This window comes from Acomys minous (assembly GCF_964271855.1).
Source record: "Acomys minous genome assembly, chromosome: 14".
Lineage (NCBI taxonomy): Eukaryota > Metazoa > Chordata > Mammalia > Rodentia > Muridae > Acomys > Acomys minous.
Window position 1 is genome coordinate 105,272,993 of NC_140496.1, and position 15,154 is coordinate 105,288,146.

Here is a 15,154-nt window from a genome sequence, read left to right on the forward strand (position 1 = left end):
TGTTTCTTCAGCTCTGTGTGTACTGCTCCTTCATCACTCAGAGGGTCCTGCAATTCCCGCTCCATTACTATCCAGTGCTTAAAAAGAGAAAAGGGCAACAAAGAGTCATTTTTCACAATTTATAAACACTTTTTCATGAAATTTGATCACTTAAAGCGCCTTTTCAAACTCCCTCAGTAGCATTCTTTGACTTCACTCTCTTGACACAATGTACAGAGAGAGTGCTATGAGCGCAAGACTGTCAGGGGCACTGACGATGTGGGTTTGGAGCAAACTATCCTGAGCTGTCATCCAGACAAGCTCCTGGACCAGCTGTAGGACTGTGGTGGAAGTCACATGACATTCTGGTCCTCAGTTTCTTTCCATGTGGTGGGATCACTCAGGATCTCATTTCTTTGTTTGTTTTGCTCACTTTAGACTACCCCAGGAAGAGTCTCAGGAGTGCTGTGAAGGACGAGGTTATAAATCCATAGCTCTTGTACCTTAGTGACTGGTTTCAATGGCTGCTCATCGTCGTTGTAAGTTCCATGGAGCTGAGGGACACTGGTGCTCATTACGGGAAGATACTCCTTATGGAAAGCAGATCCTCAGGGGTGATTTGGCCCATAACATTGTGCTTTTGGAACGGGCTTCAGTGACTGCTTTACATCAGCTTTAAGCGAACCATTTCTTTAGCTTCCACATAACAGGGTGCACCATGTTTAAGCATGCAGTTTGATAAACTTTGACAATCAAATGCACTCAAGCCACCAGCAGTTTAAACAAGGTGTGTCACATCCGGTTATCCCAGATTTCCCTTTGCACATTTCTGTAGTCCAATATATATATTTTTGTCCCAACATCAGGCAAATGTGTGTCTATTTTTGCATTACTATAAATTAGTTTTTCTGCAAGATACTTTTAATTTTTAAGTTAGAATTCATTCCTTTTTTACATTTGAGCTGTTTATTTATTTATTTTAAAATGTGAGGGTGAGTTTCCTCCTCCAGCTCCTTACAGAACCTCTCCACCCCCCTCTTCCCCAGGCAAATAAATGACAACAAAAATAAACAAATAAACTAATAGAAACCAATAACACAAAAATGCCAAAACAAAACAAAAAATCCCACAAAATAATATATAGTGTTTTTTGTGTTGGCAACTCTTGGTCACGTGGACTGCCCTGGATGTGGTTGATACCCACTTAGTGACAATTCACTGGGGAAAATGGATTTCCCCTTCCCCAATGGGAATAAATTACAAGCAGCTTCTTGGTGAGGGTGGAACTCTGGGTCCTGGGTCCGGTTTGAACCTGCATAGGTCTTGTGTGTGCTGTCTCAGTCCATATGAGTTCACATGTGCATCAATCTTGGGCCTGGAAGATTCCATTTCCTTGGAGCCATGGGCCATCTCTGGCTCTACGATCTTTCTGCCATTTCTATTCTCCAATCTGAAGGATAGTCGTTTGTGTAATATATTCCTGTACAAACAAGTAAAAGGAGATTGGGTATGATACACAAATTGTCCTGGGAGTGTGATGAGTGAGGGTGCAATGGTGAATTGTATTTTCATTTACCTGGAACCGAAAAAAGAAAATTTTGTGCTTCCATAGTTTTTATCCATGACGCTAACCTTTACTATTTGTTTCTTTATTTTTCACTCTTTCTTTAACCACAGTTTATCCCAGGGCTATGGAACCGTCCATAGGGTTAAAACTGAGCACCAACAAAGCGCTACAGAAACCCTGGACCTCTGCTGTCATCTTGTCCCCTTTTCATTTTAGGCCGGCTATCAGTGAATAGAGTCAGAGGTCCGCTGCAACATGCTCTCTGCTGCACACTATCCCAGGAGAAGTTCCCAGTGGGTCTGTCAGATCTGAGAGCCACGCTTTGAGGACAGCCTCTGGAGCAGAATGAAGCCACAGAGATTCCTTATCTGTAGTCCTACAGGGAGCATGTGCCCATAGGCTGGGACTGGAGCCCACGCTGTTTGGGTGAAGGGGCCTGGCTGCCAGACTTGGCCTGCAGATTCTGGGACGTGCACACATTCACACAAAAGAAGCCGGAAAGTGACAGGAGGAAGCTGTGCGTCACAGGGGACTGAGCGGGACCCAGCCGTGCCTGCCCAGCTCCAGGACAGACCAGCACTGCTGCCTTGAGCTCTCATCTGCGCTGCCTCCAATGAGACTCCTCCTGCTTGTAGGTGAGTTGGGTTGGGCCAGAGAGGCAGCAGATCGCCCACCTGCAGGGAACCGGGGCTTGCTTTTTTTCACTAGCTGGGGTTGAAGTGTCAAGTGTGTCTAGCAAGGTCTCCAAGGAAAATAGACTCCAGCTTTCACAGGATGTTTTTCTGCTTGGCCTTTCCACTCTGGACCTCGCAACCCACGACCCAAGACTATTAGCACTTTCTTCTTCCTGGAGAAATCCCGAAAGTCCCCTCAGCCTCAGACTTAGACCTTTATTGTGAGCGACCCCTAGAAACCTGGGAAATCTAAGCCCGCGAAAACCTGAGAGAAACTCCCTGGCTTTTCAAAGGTTACCACTTGTCTGGACTTTGGGCTCATTTAAAAACCCTGTTTTGGTGATGCTTGGGAGGGATAATAAATCACCTCTTTGAAGGCAAATTAATTCGTGTCTAGGAAGTACATACAGTCTTATGTGGGGCTGGGATTAGAATTGACTGTGTAAGGATCTCTTGGTACCAGATAAGGACAATTTATCTAAGAGGACTGCTCTCTGAACAATGGCTCTGTGACTCATCCCTGTTCTCTGCCAAGCTTGCTCTTAAGTGAGCCTGGGACAAGACAATAAAAAGAAAGCCTATGATTTTGCTTATCACTTCCTAACAGTTCTCAAAACAATTTTGTTTGTCCTGTTGGGCAGACGTTCTGTGGCTGGGATCAATCTTCGAACAGTGTGTTGCATTCTTTTCATTTCTCCTATTACAAGATACCGTAAAAGACGTTGTTATCATAAAAAGGGCAGGACACCAGGGGAAGAGAAGAGATGTACATGTATGTCTTCCCCTAGACAGAACGAGTAATAAATTATTGTAGTTTGTAGAGACCCAAACACTTAATTTACCTTGGTTCAGGAGGGGAAAGGGGAGCTCCCAGAGGCGGGAAACACCACTTCACCTCAATGTGGAGTGATACTGATTTCCGGGACAGGATGACCTCATGAGTTTTCCTCCATTATTTTTTAGTTTTACTGAAATTTAGGAAATAGGTTTTAATCTTTAGGTTTACTCGTTTTTCTGCTGAGATTTAGCTAAATGAGTCATTGGGAAATTTTTTTGTAACTCACCCGTGTAGATGAAAATAAATAAGAGCATTTATGAAGTATTGGTCTTCGACACAGTAATGAGGAAGCCTCCTGTGTTTAACAAGGTCTGTGTTTTGATTTTGTTTAGTGGGTTTCTCCACTTTGCTGAATTGTTCCTACACACAAAATTGCACCAAGACACCGTGCCTCCCAAATGCCAAGTGTGAAATCCACAATGGCGTGGAAGCCTGCTTCTGCAGTCAGGGCTTCGCTGGAAATGGCGTCACAATCTGTGAAGGTAAATACTTCTGATTTTCTTGTGATGGCTTGTGAGGCTCAGTTCTCAGGTGACTCCTTTCTGCCCTCCAGAAATGAACTTGCTTATCTATACTGTTAAGCTTGTGTGACTCAAAAGAAGGTTAGTTAACCTACCAATAAGAATGAACTTCTTATGTCAAAATGTATTCTGGGTACTGATATTGATCACTCCGTCTTATTTTTCTGTTTTGAAAGTTAAATGCTGCTCTGTTATCAAGCCAGAAAGTCCAGATACAAAGAAGAGTGTTACTAGCCTGGCAGCTCACAAAGTCCAGTCTATATTGGAGTCTTAGATATTTTCTGTAGTACTTAACCACCTAAATCCAAGTTTGATGTTAACCGTAGGATACAGAGTTGTGTCATGGTGGTGCACACTTGCAATCAGAATACTTTGTGGAAGGAAAAACAAAAAGGCTGCAGGTTTTCAGGATGACTGCCCAATACAGATTCTCTCAGAAGGAGAGACAAAAGGAGAGAGGTATATAAAGAGAAAGAAAGCGTAGAGCAGAGAGAGAAATGGAGAGAAGGAGGAGTAGAAAGAAGGCAAGAAGGGGAGAAGAAAGGAGAGACGGGGAATTTTAAAATAAATATTCTCTATGAGCGGATTCTGCCCATAAATATCACGACTGAGGCCAGAGACCGGGAGAAGGGCTCTTTGTAAGGTGCAGTCCAGAGAATTGACTGGATCAAATGAACACCTTGATTGGATTGGATGAACGCCGCCCAACAATAATATTGGAATTAGTTCTAGCCTGTGATTATATACGCCAGTGTTTCTCCCTCCCTACAAGACTCATTTCCTCTTTCTTGTTCTCCATCATCCTCATCAGAGGCTATGTTTAAGTAGCTCATTAGTGAAAGGACTGTACAGAGAGATGGAGAAGAAGGAAAAATGTTGCAAGTCATATAAACTAGTTTCAAAAATAATTAAATCCTAACTTCACATTAGGGCAATGTGGTGTTATACTCCTAAATGTATTTAAGATCACATGGACTTTTTCTAATTAAGCTAGAATACTGTGCTTTGTTAATATTGCATGTTGTTGCTTATAGCATAAACAAGTTCTGTCTCGTGATTCAATTTGATAGGCTCTTAAAAAGATTAAATATGCAGTATATAGTAAAATTCAAACCTCATCATAATTAGTTTAATGCTTAAAAAATGTACAGCAAAGATGCAGTTTGCTTAATGGTGCATTAGATCAGCCGTTTCTGTTCTTACATACAGCCAGAATTTGTAATATACTATTCTACGAGCACTACAAAATACTTTCCATAAATAAGCATAGATTTCTTTAGTGTGTGTTTAACTGAATAGCATTAAGGCAAGCTGATAGCTGAATGACCTTCAAAATGTTGCTTTCATATATCAACATGCTTTCCCACTAATCACTGCAAATTGTTCTGTAGCACTTATAGACGCCATTGCCTTTCTGTGGTTTAATACTTTTACCATCATGATTATCATCAATAACATCAATAAATTTTTGGTTTGGGCCTTTGACAATCATGATTTTCATGACTTTTTTGCAAAATACACTTTTTAATACATAGTGTAGTCTCTGACCCCACTGTCTACAAACACACACACACACACACACACACACACACACACACACACACACACACACCACATACATACATATATACATATTCCCCTGTGTGGAGGAAAAAAACCCCGAAGGTTCTGTGACATGAAATTTTTTCTCATTCTGAGCATAATTGGCAATGGGACTTATTTGTCTTCTTAAAAACGTGTTAAACTTAAATGCCATTTCTATTTAATGAAATTTCCACATTCATTTGATTTAGTAGTCATTATCTGAGTTTATAATGTCTTCTAAAACTGCTAAAGAGTGAATTTCTTCCTTTCAAGATCTTTTTCAGTAGGTGTGTTAATATGTTCTTTAAAATTAAGATTAAAGCATTACATTTTCAACTACTGAAAAGTATAGATTGCATGTTGACTATGAAGATATTTTGTTGGATTTTTTCATCTTTAAATAGATACTTTATATTTCTTATGTATCTTTGCAATCTTCATATTATGTCAGTAAGAAATATGTAGTTCAGCTATACAGATGCCAAATGATTTCAAAATAGGAGCTGTTCTCTTTCCAGTGTCATAACCATCATATCATCATGATAAATACAAAATTTGATTCTTTTTTTTAGAAGTACCAGATACATGTTTTGGTGATGACACAATTGCTGACCATATAACAAGAGTCAGTTTTAAGCAAGTCACATAACACATGGCTTACGCGATTCCAAGCAAACAATATTTATCAGTAATAGATCATCTTATGTAATCATCTTGTTACTGAAGATGTATTCATTGATCACCTTTATCATCATTATCCTTATCACTATCATTACTGAGGTTGATAATAAGTATTGTTCCTTGATTCCAAGGCGTGCTTTAGCATACTGCCTTTCCTGTTGATGGTTTCTTTTGTCTTTGGAGAACAGATGAATGGATTCAAACAAGAAATGGTGACGATTTGTTTCACTAATGGTGTACTATTCTACAGCTGCAACATTTTCTTTATATATGGAATTATATATAATATATATGTATATATATTTATATCAGTAATAATAATATATATACAACCTCCTGAGTTGACCCTATTTACTGTTTCTTGTGTGCATATTTTTTAGAGCTGACCACTTATTTACTTCTAAGGAGGATGAACTCTTTCTCTGTCAGGTGTCCTTAACTGCCTATAGTTCTATACCTAGGGATTGGGCCTTTTGAGTGTTCCTTCACTCATCTTGGCCTATCAAAGGCTGCTGCAATTTCTTGGGTTTTGGATAGTCTACTATATTATTGAGATTCCATAGCTGTAGTTTTCTGTCTTATATGGAAGACACAGTCTCTCAGCAGACATCCTAGTCCTCTGGTTCTCACAGCATTTCTGCTCTTTCTCTTGTGATTTATCCTAAGCCTTAGATGTGGAGGCTGTATTGTAGTTGTATCACCTGAAGCTGTACACCCATGGTGAGTTGTTCTCTGCCCTTTAACCAGTTGTATCTTTCTACGTTTCTCCACATGCTGTAAAAAGAAGCTTCATTGATGAAGGTTAAGAACCATAATGATCCATGGGTATGAAGATAAGCATTTAGAGAGTACCTTAGTAGGTTCTCTAGGTTCCAAGACTTCTTTAGTCATGGGTAGTTGGTTAGGAATAATGCCTCCCCATGGACCTAGACTAAAAATATAAACAAGCAATTGTCTGTGACGTAGGAAGTGTATGGTGGAGGCAGTTACAGATCTGTATTGATGGTTCTGAAATGGTGCTATAAAGAGTAGGAATGCAACTGAATCTGTAGAACGTAGAAGCATGACAAGCGGAAATGACATTGAAACTGAGAACAGAAAAATAAATTAGATTTGTCAAGATGTCCAAACTAGTAATGAGAAAGAAGGCAAGTAAGTGTTCAACATTAACCAATAAAGAGTCTGAGCAATCTGCACAACGTAACTAAGCTATAAAAAGCAGTAAAGATGAACTAGAAATTAAATACATCTGAGGTTTTTCAAAAGCCCCAAGTGCTCGATGCATGATTGAAGAACATATTAATTGTAGGACCAGGCAAGATGTTCATGCTATGAACATGATTCTATCAGCAAAGAAGAGACATTGCAAAGTCTTAATGGTACTGAGTTACACAATAAATTTTTTATTAAAAATATTAACCTATAGAGTGACCAAATCTGTGACAACCTGCCGAGGGATGTGGTAGAAATTTGTGTAAACAGAGGAAGTGCATGCTTCGACAACACATCATAGTCAGTGCACTTCCATACGATACATCTCCAGTTCTGAGGTCAAAGTTTGTACACATGAAGAACAGGTATGCATTCTACTATATTTTGTCATACTAACATTTCTTACACTCCATGCCACAATCTTTGGCACACGAGAAGAACAAAGGCATGGAAATGTGAGCTCCATATTCCCTAAGAAGAGCTGGGACAGTCAGAACTCAGTCTTGGGGCACCATGAGTTTCTAACAATGATGAGTGCCAACATATTCTTAGTAAACGGACATAACCGGGGCAGCACAGCCTTTACACCTATGTCTACAAAACAATGCCTTTGAAGAGAAATTAGCTGTTTTTATAGACATATTGAGATAATGGCTTACTCAAAATTTTGGAGTTTCCAGATATCTGAGGCTATTTTAAGACGGAAAGAGGCATGTGTACAAGTTTTAGTCTACAATAAAAGACTTATGAAAATGTTGAAGCTATTTTATCCCAAAACAAGGTTTCTTAGTTTTGCTTTTATACTTCTACTAATTATACATTTAACACGCTTTTGGTTGTATTTTGATGCACAGTTCTTGTAAGTATAGGAAAGGAGAGAATATTTACCCTTGAAGTAAGGAAGAAAGTGTGAAAAGCAAGCAAGTGCAGAAGGCTGGTGTGCATGTGGCGTTTCTGTATATGTCTAAAGAACAACACTTGTATAACATAGGGCTTGTGCAAGTGTGAGAATGAAGGTGAGAGACTGGCTCCCTCCCGGCAGAAACATTCATTAGGTAGAGCAATGTTTGGGGTTTGCATGGAATGTCAGTGAGAAAAACAGCTTTCCCAGGTGGGGACAGGAAATGCAGGAAGGATGCTACGTGGACAGCTTGTACACATGTATAAACATCTTTTCTTAGTGTGGAACATCTCTATAATGAAACAACCCAGGGAAAACAATGCGGCCCTGGTTCTGGCTGAAAAGTGATATACTTCCTAAAGCAGCGTTCATGGCCAGCAAAACGGTCCCACTGGTAAAAAAATAAATAAAAAAGAATCTCATCAATTATTAAGCTCAATGACATGAGCTCCATTCCCAAGACCCATGCTGTGGAGGGAAAGAACATACCATCGTCTCCTGCACCTTCTCTGACCTTCTCACAGGCTCTGTCACACATGCTGTTACACACACACACACACCTGCACACAAAACAAGTAAATAAATACAACCAACTGCAAAGCAGTCTTTGTCATTATCTAAGGTGCACACAGATGCTGCTAGAACTGTATTGGAAGAATGCAATCACAAGGCACAGAGCAATAGGACACCAGCAGACAATGTTGCAGCAGCTTGGCAAGGATTGAGAATAAATAACCTATAACATCAGATGTGGAAGGAATATCCATTCAAAGACACAAGCATAATTCCAACTGGGACTAAATAAAAGTATTGATCACAGTGATTTGTTACCAGAATAAGAAAAAAGGTTTATCAAAATGAAAAACATCAAATAAACATTAAATAGATGCAGAATACAAAATGTGCATGTAGGTGCTGTATTTTAGCACATGTCAGCTAAAAAATGAACTATGATGCCTAAAATGTATTTTTGTGTAAGACATGAAGCATTAAACTGTGAAAGAATAAGCATAAACAAAGATTTTCTGAAAAGGGCTCCAGTGGCACAGGAAATAAACGCAAAAATTGAGAAAAATAAAAAGTTATCGCATGAAATACAAAGACGTCTACACAGCAACCACAAAATCAGCACAGCCAAGGACAGCCAACTTAACAGGGTAATATTTGTCATCTACACCATCAAACAGGGATAGATATTTACAATATATAAAGCACTATGAAAGTTAATCAACAAAATAAAATTAATGAAAGGGCTAAAATTGAATGGGCAAATTTAAGAATTAAACAAACAAACTACCAAACTTAAAAACTAAATAACTCAACACTCTTAGGCCTCAGAGAAATGCAAATTAAAACTGCTTCCCCAGATCTGGTCTCATTGACTGATAGCAGTTCTCAAGTGTGGTGTAGATCATGGAAGGCAGTCTCAGGTCACTCACTCCAAAGTTATACAGCTTCTAGATCTTTAATATTTTTTTTTTTATATTAAGGCTTCAAGTGGTGTGGTACTTACCCTAGGTACTTTCCCCAATGTGGTGAGTGGTGGTACTTACCCCAGGCTTTCAGGAGACATTATCAACTCTTCTAGTGTTCGTTTCAAACTCTTTTTTTTTTTTTTGGTCTTTTATGTTGATTGCAAATTGTTGACACTTCTTTCTTTCCTCAGTTCCTCTTATTTTTTTCTCCCCAACGTTCTAATTTTTCATTTTCCTACCTTGTTGTCCTACCTTCCTTCTTTCTTTTTTTAAAAAGCTGTGTGTGTGTGTGTGTGTGTGTGTGTGTGTGTGTGTGTGTGTGTGCACGCGCGCGTGCACTGTTTGAGCCACTAGAATGTCAGCTGCAAGATCTGAGTTATAAAGTAAGTCCTGAGAATTGAACCGAAGTCCTCCACAAGAGCAACAAATGCTCTTGACTACTGACCCGTATCCTCAGCCCACCACACACAGTTAGTACACACATGGGCAGGCAAATTTTCACACTCTTTTTCTCCTTTCATTGAAAACAGACATTTTTCTTGTATAATATATCCTGCTTATAATTTCCTCTCCATCTGTTCCTTTCAGTTCCTCCCTACCCATCCAGCCCCACTCCTTCTCAGTCTCTCATTAAAAATGAAGCAGAATATTAAGAAATTATTATATAATATAATAATAAACACAATATATAATATGATAAAACAAAATCAAATACATCATAATTGAACTAAACAAACAAGCAGAAGGTAAAGAGCCCAAGAGAAGGCACAAGAAATGAAGATCTCCTCACTCTCACACTCAGGAATCCCATAGAAACACTAAGCTGGAAACCGTAATACACATATAAAACATTTGGTGCAGGCCTGAGCAGGCCCTGTACGTGCTGCTTCAGTTTCTGTGAGTTTATATATGACTTCATCGTGTTGATTTAGAGGCTCTTGTTTCCTTGTTGTCTTCCACCCCTCTGGCGCTTGCATTCTTTCTGCTTCCTTTTCAGCATGGTTTAGGCCCGAGCCTGAGGGGAAGAGGTTGATGGAGGCATCCCTCTAAGTGCTCCAAGGTCTCTGGATAGACCCTGGGTTCTTGGTCAACTGAGCAGTGTTGAGTATAGGTTCCTTCTCATGAAGTAGACCTTAAGTAAATTCAGATATGGGTTAGCAACTCCCACAAGATTTGTGTCACCATTGCCCTGGCATATCTTATAGGCAGGCCAGCACTGTTGATCAAAGGGTCTGTGGGTGTATTGGTGTTTACAATAATTGTTGTTAGCCTGCAGAGTGCCCTGCTGTACCAAAGGCACTTGTACATAGGAGTGAAGGCTCTGTATGGCATCAATTCAATTTCTCCATGTTCAATGAGTTCTGTAGGTCTTGTCTTTGGGGGCCTTCTGGTTAGTTTGTGGGGAGCAGCTATACTCTTGACAACAGCCTGCTTAGCCAATATGCACATATAAGCAAATGCATAGTATACTGTTTCCTGAATCTGGGTTACTTCACACAGGATAATTTTTCTAGTTCCATTCATTTACTGAAAAATTCATGATTTTATTTTTGATAGCTAAGTAATTGTACAAATGAAACAAAAGTTTTTATCCATTCATAAACTGAGGAACATCTAGGTTGTTTTATATTTCTGTCTATTATGAATAGGTAATCAATAAACATGAGAGTAAGTGTCTCTGTGGTAGAATGAAGCATCCTTTGGGTATACACCCAAGATTGGTATAGTTGCTTGCATATTGAGGTATATCTCTTCCTATATTTCTGAGGAACTGCTACAGGGATTTCCATGGTGGCTGTACACGTTTTCAGTCCTATCAACAATAGATGGGTTTTCCCTTTGGCTCCACATCCTCACTACATGCACTCTCACTTGTTTGGTTTTTTTTGTTTTGTTTTGTTTTGTTTTGTTTTGTTTTGTTTTGTTTTTATCTTAGCCACTCTTAGGGGTGTAAGATTAAATCTCAAAATAGTTTTGATTTGCATTTCCATGATGTCTGAAGATATTAAACATTTAAGTGTTTCTCAACAATTAGAATTTTTTCTTTTGATAATTATCTGTAAATATCTGTTCTACATTTTTAATTGGGTTATTTGTTTTCTTTATGTCCAGCTTTTTTGTTCTTTATATATTTTAGATATTAGGCCTCTATCAGATGTAAATCCATTTTTAAAAGTACCTCCAATAGCATAAAATGACCCCTGCATCCAGACTTCTACTTTCAGTGTTACTGCTCCACTCTTCTTGAGTCCTTAATGTTTCCATTTATTAACCAGAATTGGTGGCATTTCCTTTGTTCTGTGGCTGTCAGTTACATGAAGATCCCTTCACAGAGCAGTACAAAATAACACATGCACACACACATTCTATTGTTTGTTTTCCTCTATATTTTCTCTTCTCCATGAGTTAATTTTTATAATGCTTAAGTTGTTTCAAGTTCACAGCTAAAGAACAAAATAGGTGATGTTGACTTTAATGTATTCTGCAAGTTAGACACTACTCTAACTACTTCACAATATACTTGGATTCCATTCCCACAGTAACTCTCAGAAGTATGAGTCAGTGTTATTGCAATGTATAGATGAGTAATTTGTTAGGGAAAACACATTCAAAGAATTGTTTAGACAATCTTTAAATGACTTAGTGATGTAGAGCAGCAAATAAGGAATTTACATCTCGCTGAAGTAAAAGTAAATAGTTTTAATTCTAACTTGGCTCCACCTCCTTTCTTCTAAACAGAATATTATCAATGGACCTGGCAAGCAACGTATATACCTAACAGTTAGTGATACCAAACAATGGTGCAACCTTTGGTACACTGGTAAAAGTCATACATGAAATGCAAGTGTTTAAACATTGTTCAGACACTTGTGGAGGCCAAAGAGCTTCACAGTAAAAGTGGAGAACTCAAAGAAGACAATGAGATGTTCAAAACTGAAAACTCTGATCACAGAAGCTCTAAAGGGGACACTCACTGTACACATATACACACACTGGTGCATTAAGATGGTCATCTGCTCTTGTAGTGAGGGTACTCTTTACTTTTTAATAAATAGGGTGAAAATCTAGATGACAAGGTGATACACTATTTTGCAAAGGCTATGTACATTAGACGCTGTCCTCAACAGTTGCTTGGCCCAGAAAAAGCTGTGGGAATTCTCCCTAAGAAATGTAATCATCTTCTAGAAAAGAGACCTTATCAGCTAAAATTAATGCCAACTTTGTGCCTTTTCAGTGCCTACAATACTAAAATAATGCAGAAATGTGCTATTCCCTTATCATACACAGAAAATTCTGAATTTTCTTATATTAAACAAGCTATAATGGCCCATAGGAAAAAAACCTGAGCCATATTATATGTGATAACATCACCCCACTCTATAGCTGACAAATGAAACTCATTGAACCAGTCAATAAAGAAAAGCAACAACATGAGTGTAGAGGAATAAATAGAAAAAAATAGCATGAAAAGTGAAATGGAGAAAAACAGTGTAGGCATCAGGTTATTGTGTAATTTTAATGCTGATTTCTCTTCCTCTCCTTACCTGGTTGCAACACTTGTTCTAAGAATCTCCTGTCTCAATGTTGTATAAACACTGCTCCCCAATTGTCCCACAATATGCCAATAAAGCAGCTTACGGCCAATCACTTCTCTGCTTACAGCCAAGCAGAGAAGAGAATAGGGCTGGACTTCCTGCCAGCCAAGGGAGGAGGAATAAGAATAGGAAGTAGGGAATTCAGCCATGAGAGGTGTTTAGGAGACATAAGGAGAGAGAGCTCAGCAGGGAAAGTTACAAAATGCAAGTATTTATGGGATGCACACTGGGAGGAAACCAAATCGATTACCTGACGTATAGATGTTTTAAGTTGATAATGATGAGATATAATACATATTGATTCCCATTCAGAATTTTAGATGCACCAAGATAGGAAAGATGTTTTCTTCAAGGATGCCAAATACAAATAGCCAAAAACACCAAGAATGTAACATTTATATAATTCCTGATTGTTTCACAGTTTTTCTTTCTGTAGGGTTTATTAAATATGTGTGTAATAATATAAATGTATATGTAAAATATTTAATAAAAAATTAAAAGAAAAAAGAATAGAGTAATAACTGCTCAGTTCTCGTCCTATGAAGCCTGTTGAAATAATATAATAGAGTCTCAATTATTTGTGTGAGATTAGGTTAAGAGAAAAACTGAGAAACAAGTATAGTTATGTATAAATAATTTTAACATTTTGGCACCCAGTGTGGGGCACCACCACCTGTAGGTTTAAATCTTTTTAAAAGGTACATTACTTAGGGTTCCTTAATGCCTCTATCTCCCCTCAAACTCACGTCCCCTAGATAGGAGAGAGAAGATTAATAGGGACAGTGGAAATAGACTTTTTTAGATTCAGTTCCTTGGGGTGATTCTACTCTTCATCATCAGAATTTCAACAGCAAACACAGCAGCCTCTTTGAAGTCTTCTCAGGAGCATCTCTCTAGGAGCATCTCAAAGAAAAGCGATGAACAGCCATGTGACACAAAATGATGCAAAAAGCCAAACCTCTATTTGGGGCCTCCTATTTATCTCCTCTCATAGTCCATATCATGATGTTTGTCATCTTGCAAAAATCATGCTCCTGCAAGAGGCAGTTCCCTTTCTAGTGGACGTACATCATGAGCCTTCTCATAAATCTGTTTCACATCCCATACTTGGGATCAAAACAAAAACATGTTTACATCCTCCACAACCAGTTTCAAGGGAAACTGTCAACTATAAATATACTCAAGAAAATCATAACAAATTTTGTATCTTATACACAAAAGAATGGAAAGGGTGTCAAAATATCAAAGAGAGGGTCATACCAAACACATTGCTACAATGATATGTCCTAAATTTGTCATCTTTCACTTTCTTGTATCTAGATTCTCTTTTTTTGTCCCTCTTCAGTAGCCAGGGTCTTAAGGGAATCAGCTGGTAAATTTTCAGTATTGTAAACTGCATTAAAAACAGCAAAAGAGGTTCTGGGAGGTGGATCAGTGAGAAAATGCTCTCCTTGGATGCCTGACAGCCTGAATTGTCCAGGACCCATGATGGAAGGAAAGCACCCTCTGGCCTCCATGTGCACACTGCACCCTAGTGTTTAATGATAACAATAAAATACCAGAAGATTAAACCTAAAATCTCCCATTGTTGGGTTGTTCTCCCCATAAGAATAGCGAGTACACGGACTAGAGAAGACATAAATAAAACATTCGTATACACATTGATGAAGGATATATCAAGCCTACAGTCAGTAATCAAAACATTTAGGTCATTTCAGTATATCCCCTGCTTATATTATTCCAATTTCTCCTCTTAACTTTTCTAAATATTTCTCAAATCCCTTCTTACTTGTCTCAAAGATTAGATGAGGCAGTAAACAGCATGTTTTCTAACCTTTACGATATGATTAGTCTGTAATTTTTATATTATAAAGTCAGCAAATTGGAAATGAACTCCATACCTGATGATGAGGGGTAGCGTGTTTTTGGGAAATTCATAGGCTCCATTTGATTGAATTCAGTGTTGTTTTGGTTTGGTTTGTTTTTTTCTTAATCACTTACAACTTTTGTGGTTATAATAATGAGAGTATTGTTTTAACTAATCTTTGGAGTTGCCATGGCCAATGAAAAAGTCATTTTCAACTTCTTGCTCCATCTCCTCCTCACTCACGACCCTGGCACATCAA

General features: G+C 38.5%; 1 protein-coding gene across 2 annotated transcripts in view; it reads left to right on the plus strand.

Moving 5' to 3' along the window:
* The first annotated feature begins 1,997 nt into the window (after window positions 1-1,997).
* The window catches only part of ADGRL4 (adhesion G protein-coupled receptor L4), a 95,773-nt gene continuing 82,616 nt past the window's right edge, over window positions 1,998-15,154 (plus strand). The window contains exons 1-2 of one of the 2 annotated variants that reach the window (XM_084756294.1): window positions 1,998-2,181; window positions 3,391-3,540. In XM_084756294.1, the coding sequence (XP_084612420.1) occupies window positions 2,160-2,181; window positions 3,391-3,540 (172 nt within the window). In that variant the 5' untranslated portion in view covers window positions 1,998-2,159. The remainder of the gene's footprint in view (window positions 2,182-3,390; window positions 3,541-15,154) is intronic. The other variant, XM_084756293.1, reaches the window with a different exon arrangement.